This window comes from Arachis ipaensis, chromosome B2 (genome assembly GCF_059453495.1).
Source record: "Arachis ipaensis isolate K30076 ecotype BB chromosome B2, ASM5945349v1, whole genome shotgun sequence".
Taxonomy (NCBI): domain Eukaryota; kingdom Viridiplantae; phylum Streptophyta; class Magnoliopsida; order Fabales; family Fabaceae; genus Arachis; species Arachis ipaensis.
The window spans coordinates 2,917,330-2,932,862 of record NC_142437.1 but is presented as its reverse complement, the minus strand read 5'-3'; the positions used below and the strand labels follow the sequence as shown (position 1 = coordinate 2,932,862).

At 27.1% G+C, this 15,533-nt stretch overlaps 1 protein-coding gene across 1 annotated transcript; it reads left to right on the top strand.

Annotated features, from left to right (window-relative positions):
- The first annotated feature begins 542 nt into the window (after window positions 1–542).
- Window positions 543–4,435, top strand: LOC107622363 (uncharacterized). Its single transcript, XM_016324232.3, has 9 exons — window positions 543–906; window positions 1,067–1,334; window positions 1,831–1,932; window positions 2,029–2,111; window positions 2,202–2,318; window positions 2,586–2,709; window positions 2,801–3,440; window positions 3,564–3,745; window positions 4,072–4,435. Exons 1-9 carry the CDS (start codon window positions 785–787, stop codon window positions 4,186–4,188), a joined length of 1,755 nt encoding a protein of 584 aa, XP_016179718.1. The 5' UTR covers window positions 543–784; the 3' UTR covers window positions 4,189–4,435.
- The last annotated feature ends 11,098 nt before the right edge of the window (window positions 4,436–15,533 follow it).

The following is a 15,533-nucleotide window of genomic DNA, read 5'->3' as shown; positions in this document are numbered from 1 at the left end:
ATAAATTTTTTGGGTCCGTTACTACCACCAACATTACTTCTAATGCTCCAATTTGAAGAAGTGTGTTTCTGGTGTTAATTGATGTGATAAAGGAGCTGTATTTTTCATAGAGTCCTTCAAAAATTGCTTCAACATGTGCTTATTTATCGATTTGAACTCCTACCGAAACTAAATTATATATTTTTCATAATTAAAAGTATTAGTCCTTAAACATGCAATTATATATATATATAAACAAAAATATGTATTTGGTATTTTGTGAAAAAGAATTATACATAAATAAATTGAATTATTCGTTTATTTTAAGTTTAATTATTATATTATTAAAAAATTAATTATTTTAGTGACTAATTATTTAGTGAAAAAAATATCTAAATTAATATATACAATATATAATAACTAATTTTTAATATAAACAGGATATTTTTGTTAAATCTTGCTTGGTTAAAATGATAATTTGTGGACTGTAGTGTATTCCTACCATTATTATTAAACCTATTAATTAGACACAAAAAAAAACTATTAATTTCTCAGTGTAACTCAAGCATCACGTGACACGCACGATCCCATTTTCCACTTGTTTTTTTTTGTAATTTTCTCTTTCCCGCCTCAGAAAATCTAATTCTGCGCCATTCTTCTCTCCCACTCGCCTCATTCCCCCCTAATTATTTTCTCGGGAAAAAAAATCTGCCCCTGGCGAGAAAACAATAACCTAACATGTTCACAACAACTCAGAGAGAGTGAAAAACAGTTGAAGCTAACCACCACCACGCACCGCAACGTGATGGTGGACGAAGAAGGTGAATTCGCCGGCACAATTTGCTCCATTTGCTACGAAGATCTCAAACCAGTTTCCGAAGATCTTCAATCTATCTCCGTTTGCGGCCACGTCTTCCACGAGCTTTGGTAAACAAAATTAAAAAACAAAAGAAAAAGAAAATGTGAAAATTCCCGCTACAAACCCCTTTTCAGTTTTCGCAATTCAATTGAAGAAAAACCTAACTAAAGTTGCGTTCTTTTTAACTCGATCATTTCTTGTGCGTGTTGGTGTTTGGAAATTCTGCAGCTTGCAGCAATGGTTCGAGTACTGTTCGAAAGCGAAGAAGCACACTTGCCCCGTTTGCAAGCAGAGTTGCAGGGTCGGCGATGCTTGCAGGCTTTACTTCCAATCGGTGGGCGATGTGGTCGAATCTGTTATGCATAGGAAACCATTTGATTCCGAAGAAGATTCCGGAGTTTTGAGAAAGGAAGTGAACAGGTTGGAGGTCAGGCTTTCGGGGCTTAGTTCAGAGTTGGAGAAGAAGGTGAAGGAAATTGAGCAGCTCACGAAGGAGGTATTTTATTTTATTTGGGCCCTAATTCAAAATTTCAATTTTCTTCCCATCTTTTTGGGACATTAAGTTAGTTCTTCTAAAGTAGTTGCATGCTATTTTAGCCACTTTTGTACTATTGATGTGTATTTAAGCATCAATTATGTCATTGGATAGATGTTTATTTTATACTATGCAAGACTAAACTAATACGAGTAACAGTTGAAGTGCTAATTTCATGCCATTTGAATGTTTTGGGTTTTGTAATTTGTGTGGTGAAGATGCTTGATCTTGAGATTTATTTTGATTGTTGTTCAGAATTGTACTGAAACTTTGCACTGGTGATTGGTTAATTGCTTGTTTGGCCGCTGCTATGTTTAGGATGGGAAATCCATTGAACATTTGTCATTTTATGAGTTTGAACTTGAAATTGAGCAGCAAGAAGATTGTTAAATATTAGTTGAATTCATAGATGCACAAATGGGAGATTAGTGATCATTATACATGACTTTACTTTCAGCTTGGTGCTTGCAAGGAGAAAGCAAAGATTGAAATAGCATTAAAAAATGAGGCCTTGAGTCAAAAAGCATCCATGCAAACTGAGCTTCGTATGAAGTCAGAGGTAAACTACTATATGCACTATTGATTTTATTTTAGTAAACTAACTATCCACTTTCTAAAGCCTCATTGAAATCCTATGAATTTCATGTCGACTCAGGAGCTTGAGAAGTCAACTTTTGAGTGCTATTCATTACAAAAAAGAAATATCACTTTGGCTAAGGAAATTGCAGCATTTAAATTGTAAGTGGAACTACGTTCCAATTGTGTATACTGTATTATATATCTGCAAACTCACTGATTGAGAATATGGTGGCCTACATTGCATTGCAGAGTCTCTGATATTGACCTTAATGAAGAGGAAGTTTTGAAGTATGCAACTTTGGGTAACGGGTTTAATGATAAAGATACGATAGACACATTGAGCAGATCTATGGTTCGGCGTAACAGGTTTGTTCTTCAAATATTGGTATTTTGATTTTCACAGAAAGCAAGATTGAAAATGGATGTAAAGTAGTGAAACTTTCTAACAATATCTGTATGGACAGTATGGTTTTGAAAAGTATTAAATACAGCTTTTGTTCTGTGCAAATACAACATTTGTTGGTGCTTAGCTTGTAGGCATGAAGCCATGAAGTTAGTGTTAGGTTCTTAACGTTTTGCCTAGTTCTATTTGCATAGAATGACTGTAAGTTCTCATTGCATCTATTTTGTTAGGGATTACAAAGATCTAATAGCTAAACGCAATGAATTAGTGGCCAAGTGCAATCATCTAGAAAAGGGTGAGGCTCGGTACATTAAAAAGCTTGAGAAGGCTAAGGAGAAGATTCTTAAATTGAAGGTAAGCACATGATTTGGGTGCTAGTTGATCATCTTATTAATAGCTTGGTTTGCAGGTCAATTAATTATTAATTTTCTGAGTTACTTATCAGGCTAGGGTACAAGAACTAGAGACAGCTGCAGAAGTAAGAGAGAACCATTATCTGAAGTCTTTGAAAGCTTCAAAGATGAATAAGTGTTCAAATAATCTTGAAAACAACCTCAGTTCTAAGAATGATGTACCCACGACCAGCAATACTCCATTAAATGAACAAACGAAACAAACTTCACCCAAATCTGAAATGGACTTGAGTGTGAGCAACAGTAAATCTCTACAATTTTCAAGGATAGTCAACTGCATTGCTACCGAAAGTAAAGCTGTAAATGTTAGTAATGAAAATAAATCTACCCCTGCTCTTCAAAAAGAGAGGGATTTTATATCTCTTGATGCTGATGCTTCAGAATTTACTGAACCTTTGTCTGGAGGGTCAAGACGTGACTGCAATGATCGATACAGTGGTGCTGCTCTTAGCAAGCCTACTGTAGCCAAGTCAGATGCAGCATCCGAAAGGAAGAAAGAAACAACAGCTCAAGGAACATGTAACTTGGCTGATTCTTCAAGAATTGACATTGATGTTGAAATGGCGAAAAATGATGTCATTGATTTGGATGATGATATAACATTACTTGATAAACAAGTTCAACCCAAGGTTAATATTATAAAGGAGTCACCACCAATAATTGCAAATCCAGGTATGCTGCTAGTTGTGATTTTAGTGTGTTTTTCTTTATATAGATATTATCTTCATACATAGATTGTGCAAAATATTCAAATACAACTTGAGAGTTGGAATTTCCTTCTCTCTTAAACTGCAGGGGACATTTGTTTTTCTGGCGGATTGCTTGGTCCTGATGGATCACATAGGTACTTGGGTAAATGGTGCAAGCGTAGAAAAAATGGCGAATCGCATTCAGTAAATGGAGGATTGATAGCTGTTGGGGCTGATGGTAGAGGTGGCAGAGTTAAAGTTCTAAGGACAGCAGGCCAAACCTTCATGGTTAGTTATTTATTTTTTGTTGATAATTTTTTCTGGAATGTTGTCAATCATGTCCACATGTCCACTTTCTTGATTCTTTTTCTTAGTTTTAATAACCACTATTTAATCTTTTGTTATTGTGTTGGAATTGAAGATTTATATATATCCAAACATACTTTTCTGTTCTCTTTTAGTGCATCATAATTGCTGGTTTCTTAATGAATTGGTTATAATAACAATATCCAGTAATACTGCTTTCAAGTACCTTGTTTGAATATATATAACAGACTAACAGTAAATAAATGGCATGCTGACAATTGCTAAAGTAACCTGATTGTTTTTTGCAGGATGACAAGGAAAATGACAAGGAATCAAAAAGGTTAAAGGTTGGACCTAAAACAAGTAGTTTGCGACCCCAGGGATGTCTGCAGATAGATCACTTCTTTGGCAGGGTTAATCACTAATCAAAGTTTTTTTTCCAGGTTTGTGGGCCTTGTTTGTTTTTTATGTCCATGTTATAAAAGGAAAAGGATTGCATCAGTTGTTACAAAAAATATATACCATGTAAAAGGATGTTGATTTTGGACAAAAACTTTCCCAATTACTAGTGAATAGTGATTGCTGGTGTCCAAAAAGAAATAGTGATTAGCAATATTGTGAAAAGAAAAAGCTCCAATAATATATTGTTTCATGTGTGCTTTTGCCTTGCAATCTTTACAAAATTTTAAAACTTAGGGCTCAACATCTGCTACCAATTGGATGCTATCAATTAAATCAGTCTTCTCAATCTTTTTATTATGACTAGCAATCCTTTGTCATAGATCAATGTATTTGTTAATTGTTTCTACAAAAATATGTTTGTTCTTATTGAAGATGATTGCAACTTTTTTTTTTAAAACAATATTGCTTTATAGATCCTCTTTGTGGGGTTCTACACAATTTTTATTTATTTGCTTTTTATTTTGTCTCCTTTCTTCCTTCAGAGGGAGTAAGGACCCTTTGACACTTCTCATGAGATAATAAGATACTGGATTTGATAGTTTTGTAGTTTGGAATAAGAGAATATGTTCTATTTTTAGATTGTAGATGATTTCCTTTTTAAGCAAAACTTTTTAATGTATTCAACTCACTAAAAGGATTTTAAAGCAACAAAAATAATAGTACTCTGATATATCAATTCCAAAATTTGATAGCTAACAAAATTTTCAAATGTTTTATTTTATAACATTTTGCTTTTGGTTGAAATTCTCAACATTTTTACTTAAAGAAGCTAAGAAAATGATAAAAGAGAAAAGAAAATATATTATAATGAAGCTGAATGTTTAAAAATATGTCTAACAAAGTAACAAGGTATAAATAAAATTTTCCAAAACTATTATAATTTCATTGCATCCAAAGAAAATTATGAAAAAAGTGATGCTTGTACTCCAAATTTCTAAAGTAGTAGTGTTTATGAAAAACTAAATACAACTTAAGACTAAAAATCAAAGTTAAGATGCTTTATTGAAAGAAATGTAGATGTAAAAATAAAAAACATATAAAAACTAAAAGTGATAAAACAGAGTGTGACATATGATATTGCAAATAGATTTTTTTTTTTATTCTTTTCTCAATTAATATTCTAAAGTATGATCCAAAACATATGACTTTTTCTCTTATATATATAACAGTATTATATGATTAGTAAATATTATAATTTTTTATCAGTATTTAGAGAAATTTTGCATATAAGAAATATATCATTTGTATTTATATTTATTAAAATTTGTATACATGAATTAATACAGTTTGTATTTATATTTTTCAGAATATGTACATATAAATTAGTAAAATTTATTTATTAAAAATAATTTAATATTTATATTGAATAAATAATAATAAAAAGAGTAATGTTACCTATCCAAATTTTTTTATGAACTAAATTTAACTAAGTTAAATAATAATACTTAAAATAATACTAATCATAACTGATTTTATTATATTAGATCAATTTAATTAAATTTAATTAATAAAAAAATTTAGATGTGTAGTATTATTTAATAAAAAATACTGAAAATTGTTGGCCAAGAGTCTCTCATATATATATATTGTTCTACTTAAGTCTTATTTGGTGTAAAATTATACTTTACAAGTTCAATAGAAAAGATTGATTATGGATGGATACATAAATAAATGGAAATCTTAAAGGCTTGATGCTACACTGGCTGCCCACGTGTGATGATGGAAGGCAGCCAGACGGCGTCTAAGCAAAGTCTAATCCTCGTTGGGCTGACCCGAAACTCTTTCACGACCACCGTTAGCGTTGACCCTGGTCTCTTTGACCATTACCCTTTGCTTTTCTATCTCAAACCCATTTTAATATTCATAAACAATAAAAAGGTAATAGCAAAGTGGATTGTGTTTTCACACACACGGTTAGAGGACTACTCAAGAGTGATAAGAAATGCATGTGTTGTGTACACTGCATAAGGCGTTTACCGAGTTGCCATATAGTTAGGGTATATAATTATACAAAAAATACTATTTATATACTAAAATTAGCCATTAAAATCAGCTACTAATATATTTATGTATAAATATATATGTGGTTTAATTTATTTTCAATATATATTTGTATTTTAATATATATTTTATACTAGTAGCTGATTTTAATGACTGATTTTGGTGTACACGTAGCATAACTCATAACTATATATGCCTAATCAACAACTTGGTTATAACCTTTTATTTATTTTTCATTAAATTATATGTATCTTTCCACTAAAAACGAATTTGTTTGACCATTAAATATTATTTGGTCTATTCTATGATTGTATGGCATCATGGCCTTGATCATGAAATTAATGTAGTAGCTATTTGCAAATCTTTTGGTCTTACAAATTTATTATCAACAAATATGTTTAGTTTTTTACTGGGTAATTGCACCAATAAACAATCAACAAGAATACATACACACACACACTTGATCATATATATATTATATATATATATATATGACTATATTATTTATATACTAAATTAGTTATTAAAATTAGCCACCAGTATAAAATATATATTAGAATATCAATATACATTAAAAATAAATTAAATTATACATATATTTATACACAAATATATTGATGACTGATTTTAGTGTACGGATAATATTTTTAATATGTATATATATATATATTCTCTATAAACTCATAATTTTAGATTATTTTCTACAGAAATTTAATAGGCATTTGCAAATTTTCTAGTCTTAAAAAATTATTAGCAACAATTAAAAAGAACACTCTTTTTAATTTAAAAAGTTTAGGTTACTAGGCAAGTGCACCCAAAATATCCAAAAAGTAAGGTTAAATTTAAGACCAAGATGTAGCCCTATATTGTCAATTAATCTCTTCACAGCCCATTGTTTTTCAAAGCTGCATGTGGAAACTAAAAAGGTTTGTCATCATAATTTAATATTAAGGTATTTGATTTCAAGGTTTTCTTTTTTTGGTCTTGTACATTCTGTTAAAGTGTATGGTTATTTATGGAAATTACAGATCACACCCTATAAAATTTTATAGATTCATCAAGCCTTAGCAATAGCAATAGATGAGTAAAAATCCACCTAATAAGTTAAGGACATCCCCCATTGACAATCAAACTAAGAAATTAAAGTAGCACCAACTCTATTTGCTAAGAAATTAAATCAACTTGAGTTTTGGTACCATTTTAATTGGCCTCTTTTGTTCCCACACTTTGAAGTTTGAATGATATGGTTTAATTGGTTTTATATATTAATACTATATAGTATATTGGTCAAAAAAGTGATTCATATTATATATATTCCACTTATTGCTTTTAATAAGTGCATGCAATAAGTTTTGGCTTCATTTTTTTACTTCATATATTTAGCAAACTTAAGAGCAAATTTCGGCTTTGCTTTTAACTCAATATCTTATTAACATAAGAACTTAGAAGCTAAGTTTGCTTGGTTTTAATTAACTTAAGTATATACTAATTAATTGGCACTACATTACATAGATATTCTTGTTCATAAAATATTTGACATGTGCATACCCCTTTCCCCCTTTTATTTAATTAGTATTTTATTATTCTTTTTTAAGGATGATATGGTCAATTATTTTATAATAATTTCAACCTCTACGACTTCAAAAAGGTGAACAGATGAAATATATGGATTCATCTGAACATGTATATTGGTAAAGCAACATATAGACCCATATATTCTCTATAAAGTTATAAATCATTAACTATGGACCCCAATTGATTTGAAAGAAGTATAATAATTTGTGATGGCGCTTAGCGAATTTAAGTGATGATGCAACTTGTACTTACATGCATCTTTCATATCCAATTTTTATAAATTAAATAAAGGGTCATGATTTAGATTTTAGGGTTTTGAAAATAGGAAACCTTAAAATAGTAATGTACTATTAGTCCATATTTGTATAGTGGTTTAGAAATAAGTGTAAATATAGAAATAATAATTATACAAATTTGTTCAATTACAAAGATTAAATAGACCAAGTCGTTAGTTAGTTGGCACAGATAGATGAGAGTTTATCGTTTATTGTGTCTCTGTAGTAGCTGGGAGTAGAGACGGATCTAAAAATATTATTATGGGGCCAATAATATATATAATATTAAAAAATTATGTAAAAAATTATATAATGTAAAATGTATTACAAAAATATACCGATAGAGAATATATTTTAAAATACAAAAAATATGTATGCACTTTTTTATTAACGAAGTGGTCGATTCTTTGTATCATAAAATTCATCGATAATAGAATCTGTATCAAATTTTTTAGTAATTTTCTTTTCAATATAATTAAAAGACAATTAGCAAGAAATTCATCTTTCATTTTGTTTCTGAATTATTCTTCACAATATTCATAGTTAAAAAAGAGTTCTCAGTTGTAGTAGTTGAAACACAGAGAATTAATACCAAATAAATCTAGAAGGATGCTCAGAAGTAGGAAAAATATCCACTTTATGGGATTTGAAAAATTTTATTTAATTAAAAAATATTAGTAATAATATATTTTCATTTTTTTAAGATTTTATTTATTTTTTAGATATTAAAAATTATTAATATTTAGGTTAGTAGATTGGACTTTTATTTATATTAGACTAAATACTAAATAAATTTTTTAAAAAATTAAATGGTACTTAATAACTTATTACTATTAATCTTTTTTAAAAAAAATTGGGGGTGCCAAGGCCTCTACTCGCCCCCTATATCCGTCCGAGTTTAGTCATTAAATTTTCGACCTGATGAATCCGTAGTGCAAACAAAAAATAAAGACAAAAATAGAGGACAATAAAATAAAATTTAAAACAAAATATTTAACTTTGTTTATCCATACTATTATAATCACTTTTTTTTTTGTCGAATTAGTTTTTAGAGTTGAATTAAATTTATTCTATTGGAACTTTTATAATGAAAATATTTATAATTAATAGGCATTATTTGTGTTAAGCTTTTGTTTTAATAATTTTTTTTTTTAAATTTTCATGGCCAACACTTATCTTGTTCATGGGGCCTACTATATATAGCGTCCGTTAATTTGTGAAATCTTATACAATAATATTGTCTCTTAATAAAATTTGGATACTCGATTTCATAATTCTTGAGAAAACAGATGTTTGCATATATGACTTTAGGACAAAACTCACTCAATACTTATCTTCATTTGTTATATGTCCCAATCAAATTGCACTTTATTATTATTCCCATTTGCCTTACTCTATCATTGCAAAATGCTGACTTAAGTGTTGTCATCATTCTTTTTACACAAAAGTGTAAGGTGGCTTACAAACCTGGCATTTCCTTCCTATCATACATTTCAAGAGTCTCCAATAAAGTCATTCATATACAATCAAATTGGGTCGGTCTAGTAATTACTTCACTAATTCGTTTAAGTAAATATTGAGAGTTAGAATTTTGTTTTGTGTATATAATAATTTATTAAAGAATAAATTTTTAAATGAAATTTTAATTTATGATAAATTAATCTTTGATCTGCTGAATTGAAAGGTGTCATAAAAAAAACTTTCATTTAATTAAACATATTATTATTCATAAACGCGTGAGTTTTTCTTTATTTCAGATTATTGCATGATCAGGGTTTGTTTCAATATGACATATCCAATGATACATACGAATGCAAGTTAATTATGCGAATATTATGCCGCTTATTTTTGAGTTTCTTCATTTTATATTTTAAAATTTTTATTGTCTTCCTAACGGAGTTGTTTTTGATGTGTTTAGATAACTATTTTAGTAATGTAAATTGTATAATCATTCACGTGTTTTTTTTTTATCAGTTTAAATTTTTGAATTAAGTAATTTTATTATATAATATTAAAATCTTTATAAATAAAAATATTAATAAAATATATTTTTTGTTTCTAATATTTATAATTTTTTTAAAAAAATATTTTTAATGTTTAATTTATTCAAGTTTGTACTTAACGTTTTCGATTCATTCAATTTTATTCCTAATATTTTTTATTAATGTCAAAACCATTACTAAAAGTTTTTAATTTTGTCCCTGACATTTTAGATGGAATTAATATCTAGAAATAATTTTAATACAAAAAAATACTAAAAACAAAATTAAATAAAATTAAATGTTAAAATATTTTTAAAAAATTACAAATGTTAGAAATAAAAAAAATAGTTTACCCTAAAAATATTTAGAGTTTAATCTTTATTATCGAAGCTATTACATAAGAGACATGGATGATGTATAACAAGTTAACAACTAATGTGGACGTGAGTCACCAAAAAAAAAAAAAAAAAAAAAAAAAAACTAATGTGGTCGTGAAGATTAAAACATAACGTTGGACTTTTGTCTGCAGATAGAGTACTTGTTACCATAATTATCGTCGCTAATTAGTTTATTTCAAAGTAATTGAGTATGTGTTTAGATTAAAGGGAACAACAATTAAACATGTTGAACAACAATTAAGCATGTTAAAAAATTATTATTGTCCCTCGAATAATATAAACTCTTTGCCTTAATTGTTCTTATAGATCGCTTTTTTCAAGCTTGTTGACTTTTATTTAGAAAAACCTACACTTACATGAGCAAAAATAGAAGGATATTAATAATTACTTAAATGTAGAAAATTTTAAAGCTAAGAGCATCATTATTCATTATTGACTCGTGTATTCGATCAAGGACCTAAAAATTATTTTTCCGCATTTTTATTTATTTATTTATTTTGGATAAAAATGTCCACTACTAAATCTTATTAATAATTAAGTGCGAGTTATTTTTACAAAACATTTTTTCCCTTAATCATATGATAATAGAGATCAGAAAAACCTTGTTAATAAAATTTAAATATATAAATTCTATAGTTTCCTACATGAACATGGATATATTCAATTGAAGTATTAAAAAATATCATATTTTTCTTCATAAATGGTTTAGGGTACTAAAGATGATTAATGAATCATGAACGTGTGTGTTATTTATTTATTTATGTGGGTAAAATATATTTTTTATCCTTAAAATTTGTTAAAAATTTTAAAAATATTCTTAAGTTTTATTTTGTTTTAATTTTATCTTAAAATTTTTGATTTGTATTAAATATACTCATAATAGAAGTGACAGTTAATTTTTCAAAAAATTTAAGATCAATCCAGTAATAATACATAACAATTATGTCTAATTTTATTATGTTGAAAATTGTTCTTTTGAAATTATTGCTAAATTAGTTCTAAATTTTTTTTAAAAACTAGCTGTTAGAGATATATTTAATACAAATAAAAAACTTTTGAGACAAAATTAAAATAAAATAAAACTTACAGCTATTATTGAAACTTATATCAAACTTCAAGGACAAAAAGAAATATATATTACCCTTTATTTATTTGTTTGCTATGAAGAAACACATTTGAAATTTGAAGGGAATCAATCAATTAAAGGAACAAAAGTTGGTCAATTCAAGAGAGGGGAAAATTAAAATTAAACTCTTTAGAGTTTTTTTTGTTAGGGTTGGTACGTAGAATATTAAAGTAAAACATGTATGTATGAATTAGACAATGCCTTCACTCCATAGCTAGTGGCAAATCAGATCAATGTGAATGTGTTTTAATTTGAGCAACCCTAGTTCTTAGCCACCTTATAGAATATATCCTTCAAAATAAAAAATATCAACAATTTTTGAGGATACTGTAATAAGAAAATGTTAAGATCAGAGATCAACATTTATTCAAAATACAAATCTTAGTTTCTATGTACTAAGTGTTAGTACACAATTTTGCCACCTTTGATATGATAATAATAATAATAAGTTTAAGAAAAAATTAAGATGAAGTTAAAAGGAAAAAAGAGATTGGAATTAGGGTATTATTATTATTATTATTATTATTATTATTATTATTATTATTATTATTATTATTATTATTATTATTATTATTATTATTATATAATCAAACAAAGTAAAACCAATTTAGGATATAGAATTTAAGATTTATGATTTAGAATTTAGCATTTAGAATTTAAAGTTTAGGATTTAAATTTGATATAAAGAGTTGACGAATCCAATGAAAATAAACGTCAAAGATTTTTTTAATACTTTTCATTTTTTAGAGGCGAGTTTATTTAATACACAATTTTTTAGGAACTAAGTTATCACTTAATTCTTTAATCTTCAATTAATCTAGTTTATTTGGTCTCTTTAAATTTGACGTTTTAACTCAAATCTACTATAGTATATTTGATCATCATTTACATCATCAAATTTGGGAGGACCAAATTAGGTTATAAAATCAAATTTAAAAATTATATTTTGATCTACTAAGAGTAAGAAACCAAATTTACTCACATAAATTAATTTTGATGAATTGAAATTTAAAAGACGAAACTGAATCATAAGTAAAATTTGAGAAAGCAAACACAAAGTACTAAAAAAATAACTAAAAGAAAAATTAAATAATTTAAAATATGTATATACCTAAGAACTCAATTAAATTAATCTAACAATAAAAATGATAATTAATGCATGAAAATGGACTAGTTAATATATGAAAAATAATTAACATACATATATTAAAACTGGTAAATATAATTCTCACTTTTCAAAATAGATAGTAAAGCAAAATAAAACGAATGGTAATTATTTGGATATATAGAAAACTAAAATTGAGTATACAAACTAATAAAATAATAAAAAATAATTAAATTATGAAGGGTTTAAGTTTGGCAAGAAACTCATGCTTCTCATGGTGGTTTATAATTTCAAACCGATCTACGTGAAAAATACTTCTATTATTACTAATTAAGAAGGCCCAAAAGTTTGATTCAAGGTCCCATTCTCATTTGAGTTGAATTTTTCTATTTCCATTTTTGGTAGTTGAATTTTACTAAAACCTAATTACCATTTACACATACATATATGACTTATAATATTATGAGTTTAATTTTGATACACTGATCATAGTGTAAAACTTTTATATAATCGTATAATTATATTTATTTTTTTATGATGATTTACGTTATTAATATAAAAAAGTAGTTATTTTTACTGATATAATGTTACGTAATTAAATATATGTATAAAAAAATTACTTTATACTAACGGTATATTAAAATTAAATTCATAACATTATATGTCAATTTCAATGTGATACACGCATATAATATAATCCATAAAAATGGGAAAACAGATAAGATTCCCCAGGAAAATTGGAACCATATTATTCATGCATGATTCATGGTCGGGGTTTTAATTTTACTATACATGGCAACATAGGCTATTAACTTTCTTTTGAGCAAGGTTCTTTGAAGCATCCTATAACACTATATATTGTATATAATTATTGTAACGTTGAGAAAAATGTGTAAAATAAAAAAGTCGGAGCCAAACCCTGCCACGTTGACAAATTTTTGTTGCCGCCCCACAACGGTTTCTACCTTCTTACCCAACCCCACTACTCTCTTGCTTCTCAAGGAAAAAAAAATATATATATATATATATTATTCTAAAATTGTAAATATATTTAATTTTTTTTACCGTATTTTTATTCGAAAGTTAAAGATTAATTTATTGTGATTATAAGTTTTATTTAAAAATTTAATGCTAAAAAATAGATTATTGCATTGAATAATCAATGTGATCATATATGAAGAATAGCTTCACATATGATACAAAGAAACAAAACTTTTATAAGATGAAAGAAATTCATAATTTTAAAATTTATGTGATAATTTATGTGTCCCGTGTAAAAGGAAGATAGAATTTATTTATTATTTGTTTATGTTTTGTGAGTTTTTGTAACATGTGTGGTGTGCTTTGAGGTATTTTCATAGAGTTTGGGCTGTCCTAAAAATTATTAAAGGCCTGTTTGAGAGTTGGAATGACATCCATAATAGAAAAGAGGAGTAAAAGATGTGGCTGACAAGATTTTTTGTAGTAATTTAGAACATTTGGTTGAAACGCAATGACAGAATTTTCAACTATAAACAAGCAGGTGTTGAGGTCATTTAAAGAAGGACGTTTTTTAGCTACAAGGAGTTGACTGATATTGATCCTGTTGATTGTTGATGGCTATGTCGAAGATGACAGAGGATTGATAACCATGGTGTTTGAATTGGTTTTGTGTCTGTTTGTTTGTTGCTCTACTTTAGTGTGTTGAGCTTTCTTTATTTCAAAAAAAATTTTTAGAAATTTTAAAAATTTTAAAATTTTAAAAATTTAAAGTGGAATGTATTGTCTTTTTTTTTTTATCTTTCACTCAACCAACTTAAATTAATTTAAAATTGAATCTTAGTATATGCTAAACTTTTATAAATTAAAATCAGGGTAAATTATACCATTTTTTTAATGTTTGTAATTTTTTTAAAATAATATTCTTAATTTTTATTTTATTTAATTTTATGTTTAACACTTTTAATTTATTCAATTTTCTGCTTAATAATTCTAATTTGTGTCAAAACTATTTTAAATATTTTTAATTTTATCTCTAATATTTTATATGAAATTAACGTGTCCAAAAGTAATTAAGTTTTATATAAATAAAAAACATTAAAAATAAAACTAAATATAACTAATTATTAAAAAAAAAAAAAACCTTCGTTCAAATGCTATGGAGAAAGTGTGTATTTGATCCTTCAAATTTTGGCTTGCAAATATGTGACATGCATGTTTCACAGAGTAATTAATATGGTTAGGTATGACCGTATGTCAGATTGAGAAGCCACTCGGTTCATAGTATAGTCAAAGTGTCAAACTACCGGCCAAGAATTCTTTCTTCTCTTCAAATTCAGTACCTGTCTTCAATCTTCATAATGGAAAGCTATTAATAATATGAAGAGAACTATGTTTGATTCAATTATTATACACGCACACAGAATATAAACACGCACATAGAATATAACCTAATCATATTATCCTAATAAAAAATTAAGTTAAGTTGGTTTAGTAGTTAGCTCACTAGTCCGCTTAAATAAGTGTCAAAAATTCGAATCTCGCCTTGTGTATACAGTAATTTATTGACGAGAGACAAACTCTTAAATAAAACTTAGTATTACGGCGAATTAGTCCTTTGTCTGCGCCAAACTGAGGGATACAATGAAAAACCTAACAATATTATTTATTAAATTAAATGAATATAAAATATAAGATGTATTTAAATATTATATTATTTTATACTTCATTAATTTAGAGATTCAGCTAGTTATTATGAAATTATAATTCTATCATCAATTTTTTTTCAGTAAGCCAAGTATCTAATTAACTCAAAGTAAAATGAGCAAGATATTAAAGTGGTACATTAGATCAACTTCTACATACAC

Excerpts from the sequence above, each read along its gene's own strand:
- LOC107622363 (XM_016324232.3), top strand. The coding sequence starts at position 785 with ATGGTGGACGAAGAAGGTGAATTCGCCGGCACAATTTGCTCCATTTGC. Across the intron at positions 2,319-2,585 it reads TCTATGGTTCGGCGTAACAG|GGATTACAAAGATCTAATAG; the intron begins GTTTGTTCTTCA and ends CTATTTTGTTAG. Across the intron at positions 3,746-4,071 it reads CAGCAGGCCAAACCTTCATG|GATGACAAGGAAAATGACAA; the intron begins GTTAGTTATTTA and ends TGTTTTTTGCAG.